This window comes from Scyliorhinus torazame, chromosome X, assembly GCF_047496885.1.
Source record: "Scyliorhinus torazame isolate Kashiwa2021f chromosome X, sScyTor2.1, whole genome shotgun sequence".
NCBI lineage: Eukaryota > Metazoa > Chordata > Chondrichthyes > Carcharhiniformes > Scyliorhinidae > Scyliorhinus > Scyliorhinus torazame.
The window spans coordinates 5,532,808-5,547,691 of NC_092738.1; the positions used below are offsets into that span (position 1 = coordinate 5,532,808).

The 14,884-nt window shown below is 56.9% G+C and overlaps 1 protein-coding gene across 5 annotated transcripts in view; it reads left to right on the top strand.

Annotated features, from left to right (window-relative positions):
• The window catches only part of LOC140405375 (signal transducer and activator of transcription 5B-like), a 304,409-nt gene that overhangs the window by 231,945 nt on the left and 57,580 nt on the right, over window positions 1–14,884 (top strand). For all 5 annotated transcript variants that reach the window (XM_072493699.1, XM_072493700.1, XM_072493697.1 and 2 more), the window contains one exon: window positions 10,386–10,443. In XM_072493699.1, the coding sequence (XP_072349800.1) occupies window positions 10,386–10,443 (58 nt within the window). The remainder of the gene's footprint in view (window positions 1–10,385; window positions 10,444–14,884) is intronic.

Here is a 14,884-nt window from a genome sequence, read left to right on the forward strand (position 1 = left end):
GGCTGCGGTCGCAGGTGGAGGAGTCCACCCGCGTCCAGGAGCTGGGAGTGGTCCCGGTCATGCGTGCCACCCAGGCTGACACCGCACGGGTGGCGTCCGCGGTGGAGGCAATGGGTGCGACGGTGTCAGACATGGGGAACGGTTTGCGAGGCCTGGGGCCTTCCGTGCAGCCGGCGTCTGTGGCTCAGGACATGGCTGCCCTCTCACAGGAGGCCATGAGCCAGTGCCAGCGCCAGATGGCAGAGGCGCTCAACGCCATGGCCCAGTCTCTGCAGTCCATAGCCCGGTCTCTGCAGTCCATGGCCCAGTCTCAGCAGGCCATAGCCCAGTCTCAGCAGGCCATGGCCCAGTCTCAGCAGGCCATGGCCCAGTCTCAGCAGGCCATGGCCCAGTCTCAGCAGGCCATGGCCCAGTCTCAGCAGGCCATGGCCCAGTCTCAGCAGGCCATGGCCCAGTCTCAGCAGGCCATGGCCCAGTCTCAGCAGGCCATGGCCCAGTCTCAGCAGGCCATGGCCCAGTCTCAGCAGGCCATGGCCCAGTCTCAGCAGGCCATGGCCCAGTCTCAGCAGGCCATGGCCCAGTCTCAGCAGGCCATGGCCCAGTCTCAGCAGGCCATGGCCCAGTCTCAGCAGGCCATGGCCCAGTCTCAGCAGGCCATGGCCCAGTCTCTGCAGGCCATGGCCCAGTCTCTGCAGGCCATGGCCCAGTCTCTGCAGGCCATGGCCCAGTCTCTGCAGGCCATGGCCCAGTCTCTGCAGGCCATGGCCCAGTCTCTGCAGGCCATGGCCCAGTCTCTGCAGGCCATGGCCCAGTCTCTGCAGGCCATGGCCCAGTCTCAGCAGGCCATCGCTGAGGGCATCGGCGCCAGTGGCCATGTGCGAGCTGGCGTCGCACTGTCGCGGACAGGGTTCGACAACCCCCTGGGCTCCATGGCTGCAAACCTGCAGACCCCTGTCGATACCAGCACGGGCCTCCAGGACTGGCAGCGCCAGATGTCGGGGGCGCGTCGGATGGCCAGTCCGTTCGCATCCCCCACCCATGTAGAGGCCTGGGGGCCATCGGGCACCCCGAGGGAGGAGGAGGTGGTGTGGTCCGTCCCGGCTCCCTCTGTAGGGGAGGTCCAGGTACACCGCGACACCTCGGACTCCCCCCCCCCCCCCCCCCCCCCCCTTCCGTCCCAGGTGCATCGGGTGGGCAACGGGCAGGACAGGCTGGCAGCTCGCCATCCCAGTCGCCCGGGCCGCAGCCTGGCCCATCTAGGCCAGGACGCCTCAGGAAACGGCCGCCAAAGGGATCCGGTGTCAGAGGGCAGGAATCAAAGGAGTCCACCTCCAGTTCTGCTGTACCGTCTGGGGAACCACGTAGACGTAGTCAAAGGGCCCGTAAGGCCAAACAATTAGACACTGAGTAAGTTGGCACGGGTGCAGGGCACAGATGAGTTTTAGGGGCTAGGGCACGTGCATGAACTCCTTTGGTTATTAAAGTCAATGTTACACCTACCGAAGCTGCCTTTGTGCTCTGTCCAAAGTGTGCGGGCGTGTGATGTACGTTGAGCGCAAGTGTGTGTGTGACGGGTGGTCTTACCTCAGCCCCAGGTGAGTCTGCCCCCTTCCCCCTGGGCCGCCATCAACATCCCCCGGGCAGAGGACGGGACCGTGCGCTGCAGTGTCACAGCCGCATGCAGGGATGGTCCGGGTGGATGGTGGTACTGTGGCCATGGGTCAGACGTAGTCCAACGATGTAGAGCCAGGAGCTCATCGGAGGCGGGTTGTCATCATCCTCCATGGCCTGCGATAGACACGCGTCCACCCGCAACTGGGTGAGCCCGGCCCGTTGTGCCGCCGGTGGATCGGCAATTGGGGGTGGTGTGCATGCGGGTGGGGTGTGTGGGATTGGGGAGGGGGGGGGGGGTGCTGGGTGGGTGGATGGGTGGGGGCTGTGGGTGGTCTGTGGCCATACTACCCGATTCCCACGCCCATCTAGTCAGTGAAGCGGGCGTCTATCAGTCTGTCCCGTGCCCGCTGGGCCAGCCGGTAACGGTGGACAGCCACCCGCCTGTGTCTACCCCGTCTGCCCTGACCATTGCCCCCATCCCCCTCATCTGGGGAGGACTGGGCCTCTTCCTGCTGCTCCTCCACTCCGCCCTCCTCTGCCTGCGGCACATCGCCCCTCTGCTGGGCTATATTGTGCAGGACGCAGCACACCACAATGATGCGGCCGACCCTATCTGACCGATACTGGAGGGCGCCCCCAGAGAGGTCCAGGCACCTGAAACGCATCTTCAGCACGCCAAAGCACCTCTCGATCACTCCCCTTGTCGCTACATGGGCATCATTGTAGCGGTTCTCCGCCTCATTGCGTGGCCTCCGTATAGGCGTCACCAGCCACGATCGCAATGGGTAGCCCCTGTCGCCCAGCAACCAGCCCCTCAGCCGGGGATGGCGTCCCTCGTACATGCCGGGGATGGATGACCGCGACAACACGAATGAGTCGTGTACACTGCCTGGGTGACGGGCGCAGACGTGCAGGATCATCATGCGGTGGTCGCAGACCACCTGTACGTTCATTGAATAGGTCCCCTTCCTATTAGTGAACACGGCCCTGTTCTCTGCAGGTGGCCGCACGGCGACGTGCATCCCATCGATCGCGCCCTGGACCATGGGGAACCCGGCAACGGCAGAGAAGCCCACGGCCCGGGCATCTTGGCTGGCCCGGTCCACGGGGAAGCGGATGTAGCGGTGCGCCATGGCATAAAGGGCATCTGTCACTGCCCGGATGCACCAATGTCTGCGATATGCCGGACAGGTCCCCACTCGGTGCCTGGAATGACCCCGTTGCATAAAAGTTAAGGGCCACCGTAACCTTGACGGACACGGGGAGAGGGTGTCCCCCGCCAGTGCCACGCGGTGACAGGTGTGCCAGCAGGTGGCAGATGTGTGCCACGGTTTCCCGGCTCATCCGGAGTCTCCTCCTGCATTCCCGGTCCGTGAGGTCCTGGTATGACTGCCGGGGCCGGTACACACGGGGCGCCCTCGGGTGCCTCCGTTGCCGTGGGGCCACGACGTCCTCCTCCCCCTCCTCGTCCTGTCGGTCAGGTGTCCCTCCAGCCTGGGCGGCTGCCGCCTGCCCCTCTGCGGCAGCCTGCGCCGCCTCTCTGGCACGCTCCTCCTCCTCCTCCTCATCCAGGGCAACATAGACATGAGCGGCTGCCACACGGCGGCCAACATCGCTGGATGGTCTGAAAACATGACGGCCTGGTGGGGGGGAGGGGAACGACGACATGTCATCATTGCCCATATCCCCTCCTCCCCCCAGCCAGGTGGCATGGACCGCATGGGTCCAACTGTTGGAGGCTGGCACCTGGCCAGGTGGACCAACTCATTTGCCCTCCCATCACCCACCCCGGCACGGACCCCCTCCCCAACCCCCAACCTCCACCCCAGCACGGACCCCCCCCCCCCCCCCCCCCAACCTCCACCCCGGCACGGACTCCCTCCCCAACCTCCACCCCAGCACGGACCCCCCCCCCAACCTCCACCCCGGCACGGACCCCCCCCCAACCTCCACCCCGGCACGGACCCCCCCCCCCCCAACCTCCACCCCAGCACGGACCCCCCCCCCCCCAACCTCCACCCCGGCACGGACCCCCTCCCCAACCCCCAACCTCCACCCCAGCACGGACCCCCCCCCCCCCCCAACCTCCACCCCGGCACGGACCCCCTCCGCAACCCCCAACCTCCACCCCAGCACGGACCCCCCCCAACCTCCACCCCGGCACGGACCCCCTCCCCAACACCCAACCTCCACCCCAGCACGGACCCCCCCCAACCTCCACCCCGGCACGGACCCCCTCCCCAACCCCCAACCTCCACCCCGGCATGGACCCCCCCCCCCCCAACCTCCACCCCGGCATGGACCCCCTCCCCAACCTCCACCCCGTCACGGACCCCCTCCCCAACCTCCACCCCGGCACGGGCCCCCTCCCGGCACTCCCCCGGAGCCCAGCCTACTCTAACCACCCCCCCCCCCCCCCCCCGCAGCACACACACACAAGCCGAGACACACCTCTCCTCACGCAATCAGCCTGCGGCCACGCCATTTCCTGCCCAGAGCCAACCCCCCAGGCCGTCACTCACCACCTCGCTGGTCGGCGTGAGCCTGGAGCACCGGGTCACGCCGATGAAAAGGAGGTTTGATTGACGTCGACGTGAACAGCCATCACGTCGACGGGACTTCGGCCCATCCGGAAGGGAGAATATCGGCATGCCGAAAATCGGCTGCCTTGCGCAGACCCGTGACATTCTCCGCGGCAACGGCGCCATTAACGCCCCGCCGACTTTTCTCCCTTCGGAGACTTCGGCGGGGGCGGGATTCACGGCGGCCAACGGCCATTCTCCGACCCGGCGGGGGGTCGGAGAATGACACCCCTGGTGACTGCAGTTTATTGGGCTCGGCCAAGGGTTGCATATACTTTAAAATAATATCTAATTTCACTTGTGTTGCGACTCCAGGTCAAGTTGGACTGGAATTGGCCACACTCTGGCCCAGGGGATTGTGACAAATGATATTGCCAACTTGTGTTTTGTAAGGTTTGGAGCTCAGGCAGGTAAATGGAGCTGAGATTCAGGTGAACCATGTTCTAATTGAATGCCAGAACTGATGTGAGGGGTTGAATGGGTAACTCTCTTTCCTGTGTTTGAAAATTAATTTGAATTTCTTCCGAAGCAATTCAAAGCCATACAGAGTCAACTGTATGAATATCATCCCTCCGTGACCACATTGTCTAGAACAACACTTTTTTATTTTAAAAAAATATATATATTTATTCCCCCCCCCCACACTACACAAAGAAGAAACAAGAAGAAATGAGAACACAACAATCAGAAATTATACATTAGAAATCCCCCATATACAATAACCCCCCATATAACATTTATAAACACTAATAGGGGGGGGAAAAAACAGCCTCACCCAAACACCCCCCCAAAAGAACACCCCCCCCCCCCCCCTCCCTGGGCTGCTGCTGCTGCTGACCTCCTCCTAACGCTCCACAAGATACTCTAGGAACGGTTGCCACCGCCTGAGGAACCCCTGCACAGACCCTCGCAAGGCAAACTTTATCCTCTCCAGCTTGATGAACCCTGCCATGTCATTGATCCAAGCTTCCACACTAGGAGGCATCGCATCTTTCCATAATAGCAAAATCCTCCGCCAGGATACCAGGGACACAAAGGCCAGGATACCGGCCTCTTTCGCCTCCTGCACTCCCGGCTCGTCCGTTACCCCAAATAGTGCTAATCCCCAGCTCGGCTTGACCCGGGCGTTCACCACCTTGGACATAGTCCTCGCAAACCCCCTCCAAAACCGATCCAGTGCCTGGCACGGCCAGAACATATGGACGTGATTTGCCAGGCTCCCCAAGCACCTCCCACATCTGTCCTCCACTCCAAAGAACCTACTCAACCTCGCCCCTGTCATATGCGCTCTGTGAGTAACTTTGAATTGTATTAGGCTGAGCCTGGCGCAAGAGGAGGAAGAATTAATCCTACTCAGGGCATCAGCCCCCAGACCCTCATCTATCTCCTCCCCAAGCTCCTCCTCCCACTTGCCCTTTAACTCCTCCACCGAGGCCGCCTCCTCTTCCTTCAGCTCCTGGTAAATTGCCGAAACCTTGCCTTCTCCAACCCATACCCCCGAAATCACCCTGTCCTGAATCCCACGTGCCGGAAGCAGCAGGAATTCCCTCACCTGCCGCCTCACAAACTTGCATGTACCTGAAAGTGTTTCCCAGGGGTATCCCAAACTTCTCCAACACCCCCAGGCTCGCAAACGTCCCATCGATGAACAGGTCCCCCATTCTTCTAATCCCTGCCCGATGCCAGCTCCAAAACCCCCCCCCCCCCATCCATCCTTCCCGGGACGAACCGATGGTTCTCTCGAATCGGGGACCAAACCAAGGCTCCCACCTCGCCCCTGTGTCGCCTCCACTGCCCCCAGATCTTCAACGTCGCCGCCACCACCGGATTCCTGGTGTATCTTGTCGGCGAGAGCGGCAGCGGTGCCGTCACCAGCGCCCTCCGGCTCGTGCCCACACAGGACGCCATCTCTAGCCTCTTCCACGCCGCCCCCTCTCCCTCCATTACCCACTTACGGATCATCGCCACATTGGCTGCCCAATAATAGCCGCACAAATTCGGCAGCGCCAGCCCCCCCTGTCCCTGCTACACTCCAGAAACAACCTCTTCACCCTCGGGGTATTATTCGCCCACACAAAACCCATGATGCTCCTGCTTACCCGTTTGAAAAAGGCCTTGGGGATCAAAATGGGAAGGCACTGGAACACAAAGAGAAACCTCGGGAGGATCGTCATTTTGACCGACTGCACCCTACCCGTTAGTGAGAGTGGCAGCACATCCCATCTTTTATAATCCTCCTCCATCTGCTCCACCAACCGCGTCAAATTGAGTTTGTGCAGGGCCCCCCAACTCCCAGCTACTTGGATCCCTCGGTACCGATAGCTCCTTTCTGCCCTCTTCAGCGGTAACTCGTCTATCCCTCTTCCCTGGTCCCCTGAATGCACCACAAAAGAGCTCATTTTCCCGACATTCAACTTATACCCCGAGAAGTCCCCAAACTCACTTAGGATCCGCAAGACCTCCGCCATCCCCTCCACTGGGTCTGCCACATACAGCAACAGGTCGTCAGCATACAACGACACCCGGTGTTCCTCCCCCCCCCCGGACCAGTCCCCTCCATTTCCTGGACTCCCTCAGTGCCATGGCCAGCGGCTCAATTGCCAACACGAACAACAAGGGGGACAGGGGGCACCCCTGTCTCGACTCCCGGTACAGACGAAAGTACTCCGACGGTTTGTAGCCACACTTGCCACCGGGGCTCTATATAGCAGCCTGACCCAGCTGATGAACCCCTCCCCGAACCCAAACCTCTGCAACACTTCCCAAAGATACTCCCACTCCACCCGATCAAAGGCCTTCTCCGCGTCCATAGCTGCCACTACCACCGCTTCCCCCTCCACCGAGGGCATCATAATCACATTGAGGAGCCTCCACACATTCGAGTTTAGCTGCCTACCCTTCACAAATCCCGTCTGGTCCTCATGAATCACCCCTGGGACACAGTCCTCGATTCTCGTAGCCAGCACCTTCGCCAGCATCTTAGCGTCCACATTGAGGAGCGAGATCGGTCTATACGACTCACATTGCAATGGATCCTTGTTCCGCTTCAAGATCAAAGAGATCAGCAACCTGGACATTGTCGGGGGCAAGGTCCTCCCTTGCCTTATTAAAAATCCTCACTAGCAACGGGCCCAGCCGGTCTACGTATTTCCTATAGAATTCAACCGGGAACCCATCTGGCCCCGGGGCCTTCCCCGCCTGCATGCTCCCCAATCCTTTAACCAGCTCCTCCAGCCCAATCGGCGCCCCAAACCAGCCACCACCTCCCCAAACCAGCCACCACCTCCTCCTCCACCCTCGGGAACCTCAGCTGATCTAGGAATCGTCTCATCCCCTCGTACCCCGCAGGGGGCTCAGACCTGTACAGATCCCCATAGAAGTCCCTAAATACCTTGTTTATTCTCACCGCACTCCGCACCGTATTCCCCCCTCTATCCTTAACTCCACCTATCTCCCTCGCTGCCTCCCTCTTACGAAGCTGGTGTGCCAGCATCCGACTCGCCTTCTCCCCATACTCATACGTCGCTCCTTGCGCTTTCCTCCACTGTACCGCCGCTTTCCCCATGGTCAACAGGTCGAATTCCGTCTGGAGGTTCCATCGCTCCCTGAGTCGCCCCTCCTCGGGGGCCTCTGCATACCTCCTGTCCACCCTTAGAATCTCCCCCACCAACCTCTCCCTCTCCCACCCCTCTCTCTTCTCCCTGTGGGCCCTAATGGAGATCAACTCTCCCCTGACCACCTCCCAGACTACCCCCACCTGCACCTCCCCGTTGTCGTTGGCCTCCAAATATCTTTCAATACACCCCCGCACCCGCCCGCACACCCCCTCATCCGCCAACAGTCCCACATCCAGGCGCCACAGCGGGCGCTGGTCCCTTTCATCCCCCAACTCCAGCTCCACCCAATGCGGGGCGTGGTCCGAGATGGCTATGGCCGAGTATTCAGTTCCCTCCACTTTCGGGATCAGCGCCCTACTCAAAATGAAAAAATCTCTCCGGGAGTAGGCTCTATGGACGTGGGAAAAGAAGGAAAATTCCCTGGCCAGCGGCCTAACAAACCTCCATGGATCCACACACCCCATCTGGTCCATTAACCCCCTGAGCACCTTGGCCGCAGCCGGCCTCTTACCCGTCCTGGACCCAGCATGCGTTTCATAAATCCGGCATCATCCCAATTCAGGGCATATACGTTCACCAGTACCACCCGCACCCCCTGCAACCTACCACTCACCATCACATATCGACCTCCATTATCCACTACAATATTCAGTGCCTCGAACGACACCCGCTTCCCCACCAGTATTGCAACCTCTCTGCTCTTCGCATCCAGCCCTGAATGAAGGACCTGCCCGACCCATCCCTTTCTCAGCCTAACCTGATCTGCCACCTTCAGACGTGTCTCCTGGAGCATAACCACATCTGCCTTCAGTCCCTTTAAGTGCGCGAACACCCGGGCCCTTCTGACCGGCCCGTTCAGGCCCCTCACATTCTAATCGCACCCCGCCGACTAGCCATCTCCTTTTCTAGGCCAGCCACGTGCCCGCGCCTCCCGCACCCTCCAGTCCCCCAGGCGGGAGACCCCCGCCCCGACTCCCTCTCCTACTTCCAGCTCCCCTTTGGCCAATGCAGCAGCAACCCTGTTCCCCCCCCCCCCCCTCCCCCCCGCTAGATCTTCATCTAGCCATTTTGCTCCCCCCTTAACACTCCCGTAAGTCAACTGACTCCTGCTGACCCCGGCCTCTCCCGCCATTCCATCGACCCCCCAGAGTGAGAATCCCCCCTCCCCTTGGCAGTCAGTGTGTGCTCCTCTCCAGCACCGCCCTTCCCGCCTCCCCGCCCCCATCCTTCCCTAACGCGGGAAAAAGCCCGTGCTTTCCTGATCCGGCGCAACTCCTTTTTGCGGCCTTACCCCAACTCCCCATCCCCGGGCCTCCACCCCCCCCCCCCTTCCTCCGCGGGGCCCTGCCCCACCAACAACGCCGCCCACACTCTCCCACAGCCCCCACATCAAATCCATTCACCCATCCCCACCCAGCACTCAAACCAAAAGAACGAAGAAGATTCCCCAAACGCAGTAAACATCCCCCCACGACAAACCCTCAAATTGAGTCCAGCTTTTCAGTCTGTATAAAGTTCCATGCCTCATCGGGTGTTTCAAAATAGTGGTGCCGATCTTGGAATGTGACCCACAGTCGCGCTGACTGCAGCATACCAAACTTCACCCCCTTCCGATGGAGCACCGCCTTAGCCCGATTGAAACCAGCTCTCCTCTTAGCCACCTCCGCACTCCAGTCCTGGTAAATTCGGATCTCCGTGTTCTCCCGCCTGCTGCTCCGCTCTTTCTTGGCCCATCTCAGGACACACTCTCTGTCCACAAAGTGGTGGACCCTCACCACTACAGCCCTTGGCGGCTCGTTGGCTTTGGGTCTCCTTGCTAGGACCCGGTGAGCCCCATCTAGCTCCAGAGGCCTTGGGAAGGCTCCCGCGCCCATCAGCGAATTGAGCATCTTGCTCGTATATGCCCCAGCATCGGGCCCCTCCACTCATTCAGGGAGACCCAGAATCCGAAGATTCTTCCTCCTCGACCTATTCTCCAGGTCCTCGAATTTTTCTGCCCACCTCTTGTGCAGCGCCTCGTGCGCCTCCACCTTCACCGCCAGGCCCAAGATCTCGTCCTCGTTCTCCGAGACTTTTTGCCGCACCTCCCGGATCGCCGCCCCTTGGGCCTTCTGGGTCTCCACAAGCTTCTCAATCGCCGCTTTCATTGTCGGCAGCATTTCTGTCTTCAGCTCCTCAAAGCAGCGTTTAACAAACTCCTGCTGCTCCTGCGACCACTGCGCCCATGCTGCTTGGTCTCCACCCGCCGCCATCTTGTTTTTTCTCCCTCGCACTTTTCGCGGCACCATAATCACTTTTTTAGTCGCTCCACTCCTGGTCCAATCCATATAATGTCAGGGGGACCTTGCTGTCACCTTCCCACACTGGAAGCCGTCGAACAATTGCCGTTGGGGCCCCTCGAAAGAGCCCAAAAGTCAGTTCCCGGCGGGAGCTGCCGAACGTGCGACCTACCTCGGCATAGCCGCAACCGGAAGTCCTGTCTAGAACAACACTGATCAATATTTAATGAAAAATCTTGGAAATATTCGGGGGAACAACCAGCAAAGAATCTTGTTTGTTTTATTTTCCACAGAGGAAGTGAAGGGGAAAGATGGGTATCTCCATGCTGGAGTAAAGACTACTGTGGATGGGTAAGTGAGCACAGACACATGGGGCCTATACCTGACTATAAGGCCAGTTAACCTGAATATGCACTTGTGACCGATTACTTCATCTACTGGAAGTGCTGGGTACACTTCCCATAGTTTTCTGTTTCTTAACTTTAACTGACATCTATCAACCATTCACCTCTCCTGACAAAACTCACTCGCTTTTATTTACAGTCACCTCCTCAACCCTACCATCTCCCAAGGTCTCAATCGAGCGAATCTCTCTAATCTCTGACCACTTCCTTGTTTCCCTCATCACCCTCTTCCAACTGCACTTCCTTCTGTTTCTGGTCCTGTAATGAACTCTTCCCTGCAAGTCACTTGACGTCTTTGGCCATCCTTTAATCCTGTTGCAGCTATCCACTTGATAAACAGCTCCCTCACCTTAGTCTTTGACCTTGTCCCTGATAATATTGGGGAGGCTGTGGTGTAGTGGTTATTGTCACTTCGGGACCTGTTGCTAACTTTTGGTTGGCTCTTAAATGTTGCCCGTTGGGTCTTTACTGAATTTGCTCTGTTTTATAACCTTTGCTCTGGAGTCGCCAGGTATCTTTATGATACCGCCACGAGATTCAAGTTCAAGTACTGATCAATAACTCAACACACCAATTAGTAAGATTCAAATCAAAACACATTTATTATACACAGTAACTCACTGCTCGTGCGTAAAACTCTACTTACTAGACTATCTCTATCACTAAAAGGCCTATACTTAGCTTCGGAACTGGCACCAGGTCAGGGGAACAAATGGCCTTTCGTTCGATTCTGAGTCTGCAGGATTCAAAAACTGGTATGGACTGGTAGCTAGGAGCACCTATCTCGTAGCGAGTGTTGACTGGAGACTTACTTGTTTGATGCGGCAGCTTAGGCAGTTCACTGTCAAGGGTTGGTTCGCTGCTGAGCGACCCTGCCAAGAAGAACGATTTGAACTTGGGGACTCTACTTTATAGTCCCTTTGGGCGGACCCCGTACCTGGTTCCAAGTTGTTGGACTGCGTTCCGATCACTTGGATCGATTTCTCCAAGACTGGAGCCGTTCCCTGATCGCTGGGCGGTCCCTGAGTGTCCGTTGGCCATCCTTTGTCTTGGCTCCTGCTGGCGGCGAGGAGTCTGGCTTGGCCTTATTCACCTGAAGTGTTTCAATTGTATCCCGGGGATCGCTCATTAATATGCAGATAATATGCTGCTGGTTTCAGTGCTAATACACAGGAAACTTTGCACCTGCTAGTTTTTGCCTGTGTTGGCTGAATTTCCTTGCAGTCTTTGCGGATCTCTATTTTAAGTCGGGAAGTGGCCAACCAAGGTGGCTACTATCCCTCCTTGTGATCCCTAACGCGAAGCGTGAAGGATCACATAACTGCGTTGTCTTCATTCCCTGACCCAGCGAGCACTCTTCTATGGCCTCTACACTGACCATAACTATGTATGGAAAATTTTTAACTAACAATTCTAAGTGGCGCTATGTCACAACAGGGGCATGCATTACAACATAAAAAAACAGTACCTCTAACTATCTTCCATAAACTGCACTCACTTAAACATCCAATCATGCTAACTTCCTAAAAATACAAAAATAATAGCAGCATTCACATTTTCCTCTGGCTTGGAGGTCAAACACCGAGTTGTACAATCTCTCAGTTGTCTTTATTCACAAAATGTTTATTCAGAAAATGATGCCGAACGAATGTCCTTTATTGTAGATCAAGGGGTTCGGGGGCCTGGTGAAAACCAAAAATAGGGGATCTTATTCTGTATACCGGGGTGCGAGCGCGGTAGGCTCTCCTTCGCCATTTTCTCATGCGGATAGTCTGCACGATGCTGCAGAGTATCGCCAAATAATAAAAGGGATTCAATTACGTAGGAAAGGGAGTACCATGTTATAAACCTATCACGCCATGATGGTGTGTTGTTACTTGTCACTGGGCTCTGGGTGCTATGGGGAAGTGAATCATTGACGGCCGGGGGGGTTGGGGTCATGGGGTTCGCGTCCGCGCGTAACCGAATATACATTATAACGAAAAACACGTATACCGTCTTCATGGTTCTCTTCTTTCTTCTCTTCTCTCTTTTTTTTGTCTCTTTCTTCCTGGAGCTTCTGGAATTCTGTGGATCAAGCATAGTTTCTGTTATTATCTTGTTTAATATCTTGTACGTTAGCTTGTCTGTCTTTCAGTGCCAATTTCCCTTTATAATTTGTCACCATGTGTGGCTCCCTCATTTTATTTAATTTTTTAAAAACCGAATATTTGGACAAGACATCTAAGAGAATACTGCCGTACTGCGAGCCGTCTCGCAGCCTGTGTGATTTACCATCCCAGTGTTTGAGGATGTAAATAGCACAGGGAAGCAATCCTAAGGGTTGCTAAACCAAACAAAAGAATTTTGAACGTAATGAAGCCAAAGATGGGGTGCGTATGGGCCACGGCGGGTAAGGTTTGGATGGAATCCCCGGGTAGGACGGTGATCAATGCTGTATGTGCTCTACCCGAGCATAGCTGACCAGAGGGGGGTCCTCCAGCAGGGCGGGGACCAATGCCGTTTCTCCACTGCCTGAGCAACCGACAAGAACCGGCAAAAAATGTAGTCATCGTGGGGGGTTGCTGTAAAGGTTCTACCGTCGAACCAGAGCAGTTATGAACGGGGGTCTGGCAAGCTCTCAGCGGTTTCTGCCGATATGCGCGCTGGCAAGTTTTCACAGGTTTCTGCCGACAAATATGGCGTGTGGCCGTGGAAGCTGTTTAAACTGAAACACAGAACATTAGGCAAACATAAACAAACAAACATGCAACGAATATCGTGCAGGTTGCATCAGAAAGGACACCGTTTCTCCCAAGCGGTTCCTTTTAAAACATCATCTGGACACCTCAGTTATCAGTTGCGAACAGGGTCGCAAAGGGGTTCTCGTTTTGGGAGTCAGACTTAATGTCATCATCTTCTCCCGGGTGCCATACTCTGGAATGGATGAGGGTTGATAAAGCTGCATGCTGTGACTTGGGGTCCATCTCGTCGTTTCGGACGAGCCTGTATGAATTGTCACGGTGCTAAAAGGTGGTGTCTAATTCTGTGGGAATGGAGTCGGGGTCGTCATCGTAGGGCGGTGGTCTTTGGTGAGGTTTGTTGAGGAATGTGATCAGGAAGGGATCACTCGAATCGTGGTCAGATTCGCTGGGTGTGGGGCCTGTTGCATGGGGATAGTAGGGAGGCGTGCTGTGGCTATTGTCTGTGTCACAGTCGCTGTCTCTGCGGCTGCAGTCTGTGGGCGTTCCGGGGCGGAGTCTAGAGTTCAGGGGTGGAGTCGAGGGCGAGTCCGTGGATGGGGTGGACGTGTTGAGGGAGGGTGGGGATACGTTGGCTGTGGGCGGGGTGTGGTCTGCTGCGTCGAGCATGACGTGATGTGCGTGGTTGGACTGTGGGCCATATGCCTTGAGCTGGTTAATATGGAACCACACGGTCTTCCCGTTGGGGTACTTAATTTTATAGACGGAGGGGCTTACTTTGTCCGCAATGGCGTACGGACCCGAATACTTTGGTGACAGGAATGTGCTGGGGTTTAAATGGAGAGCATGACCTGCCGTCCTCCTCAAATTCAGTCGCATGCACTGTCTTATCGAAACAGGCCTTGCTCTGTTTCTTTCTTGTGCCTAATCTTACTGCGGCTGCTAGCTGGGCCGTTTTTACATTTTCAACTAACTGTTTGACTGCATTCTCGTGTGTGAGGGCCGTCACTTCGGGGCTGGTCAAGTCAAGTCCTAATAAAAATTCTGTGCCTTTCGTCTTGCTGAGGTGTCCCTGCCAGGAGAAGTGGTGGGTAAGCGCTCACAGTTTGCATGGGGCAGCTGGGATCTTGTAGCTGCTGTGGGTGGTGTTCTCCTTCATATCTGGGGGCCAGTCTAGCTGGTGGGGGTCTCCTGCAATCTCGGGCGAAGTGTCCTGACTGCCCACAGTTGTAACATGACCCCTGGGGCACATAAGGTGGAGCAGGCTCTCTGGTGCATTGTTACCTTGGGTGTGGTTCCCTGGGTGGGGGGTCGGGGCTGTTGCTGTCTTTGCTGGTTCGGGTGGCATTTGTGGGCTGATTCCGTTGCTGTTTCAGGGGGGCTTGACATTCTCGTGCGTAATGTCCTAATTGTCCGCAATTGTAACATTCCTGAGCTTTGGGCTGGGGTTGGCTGTTCCTGCCCTCATTTACCCATGCGGGGTTCTGGTGTGCTTTAACTGGGTTCATTTCTACTGCTCTTCATCGGGTGCTATAAATGTGGTTTTGCCTGTAATTGATTGCTCCCAGGCGCGGGACAATCTCTTCAAAACCCATTTTTCGTTGTGCGCTTCTTCCGAGGGGTCATAATTGGTACAGGCTTTTTGTCCTGCCTCTGGCATGGGAGATAAGGGTGCGGGTCCATTTGGCCATGTTGTCTGGGGACAAA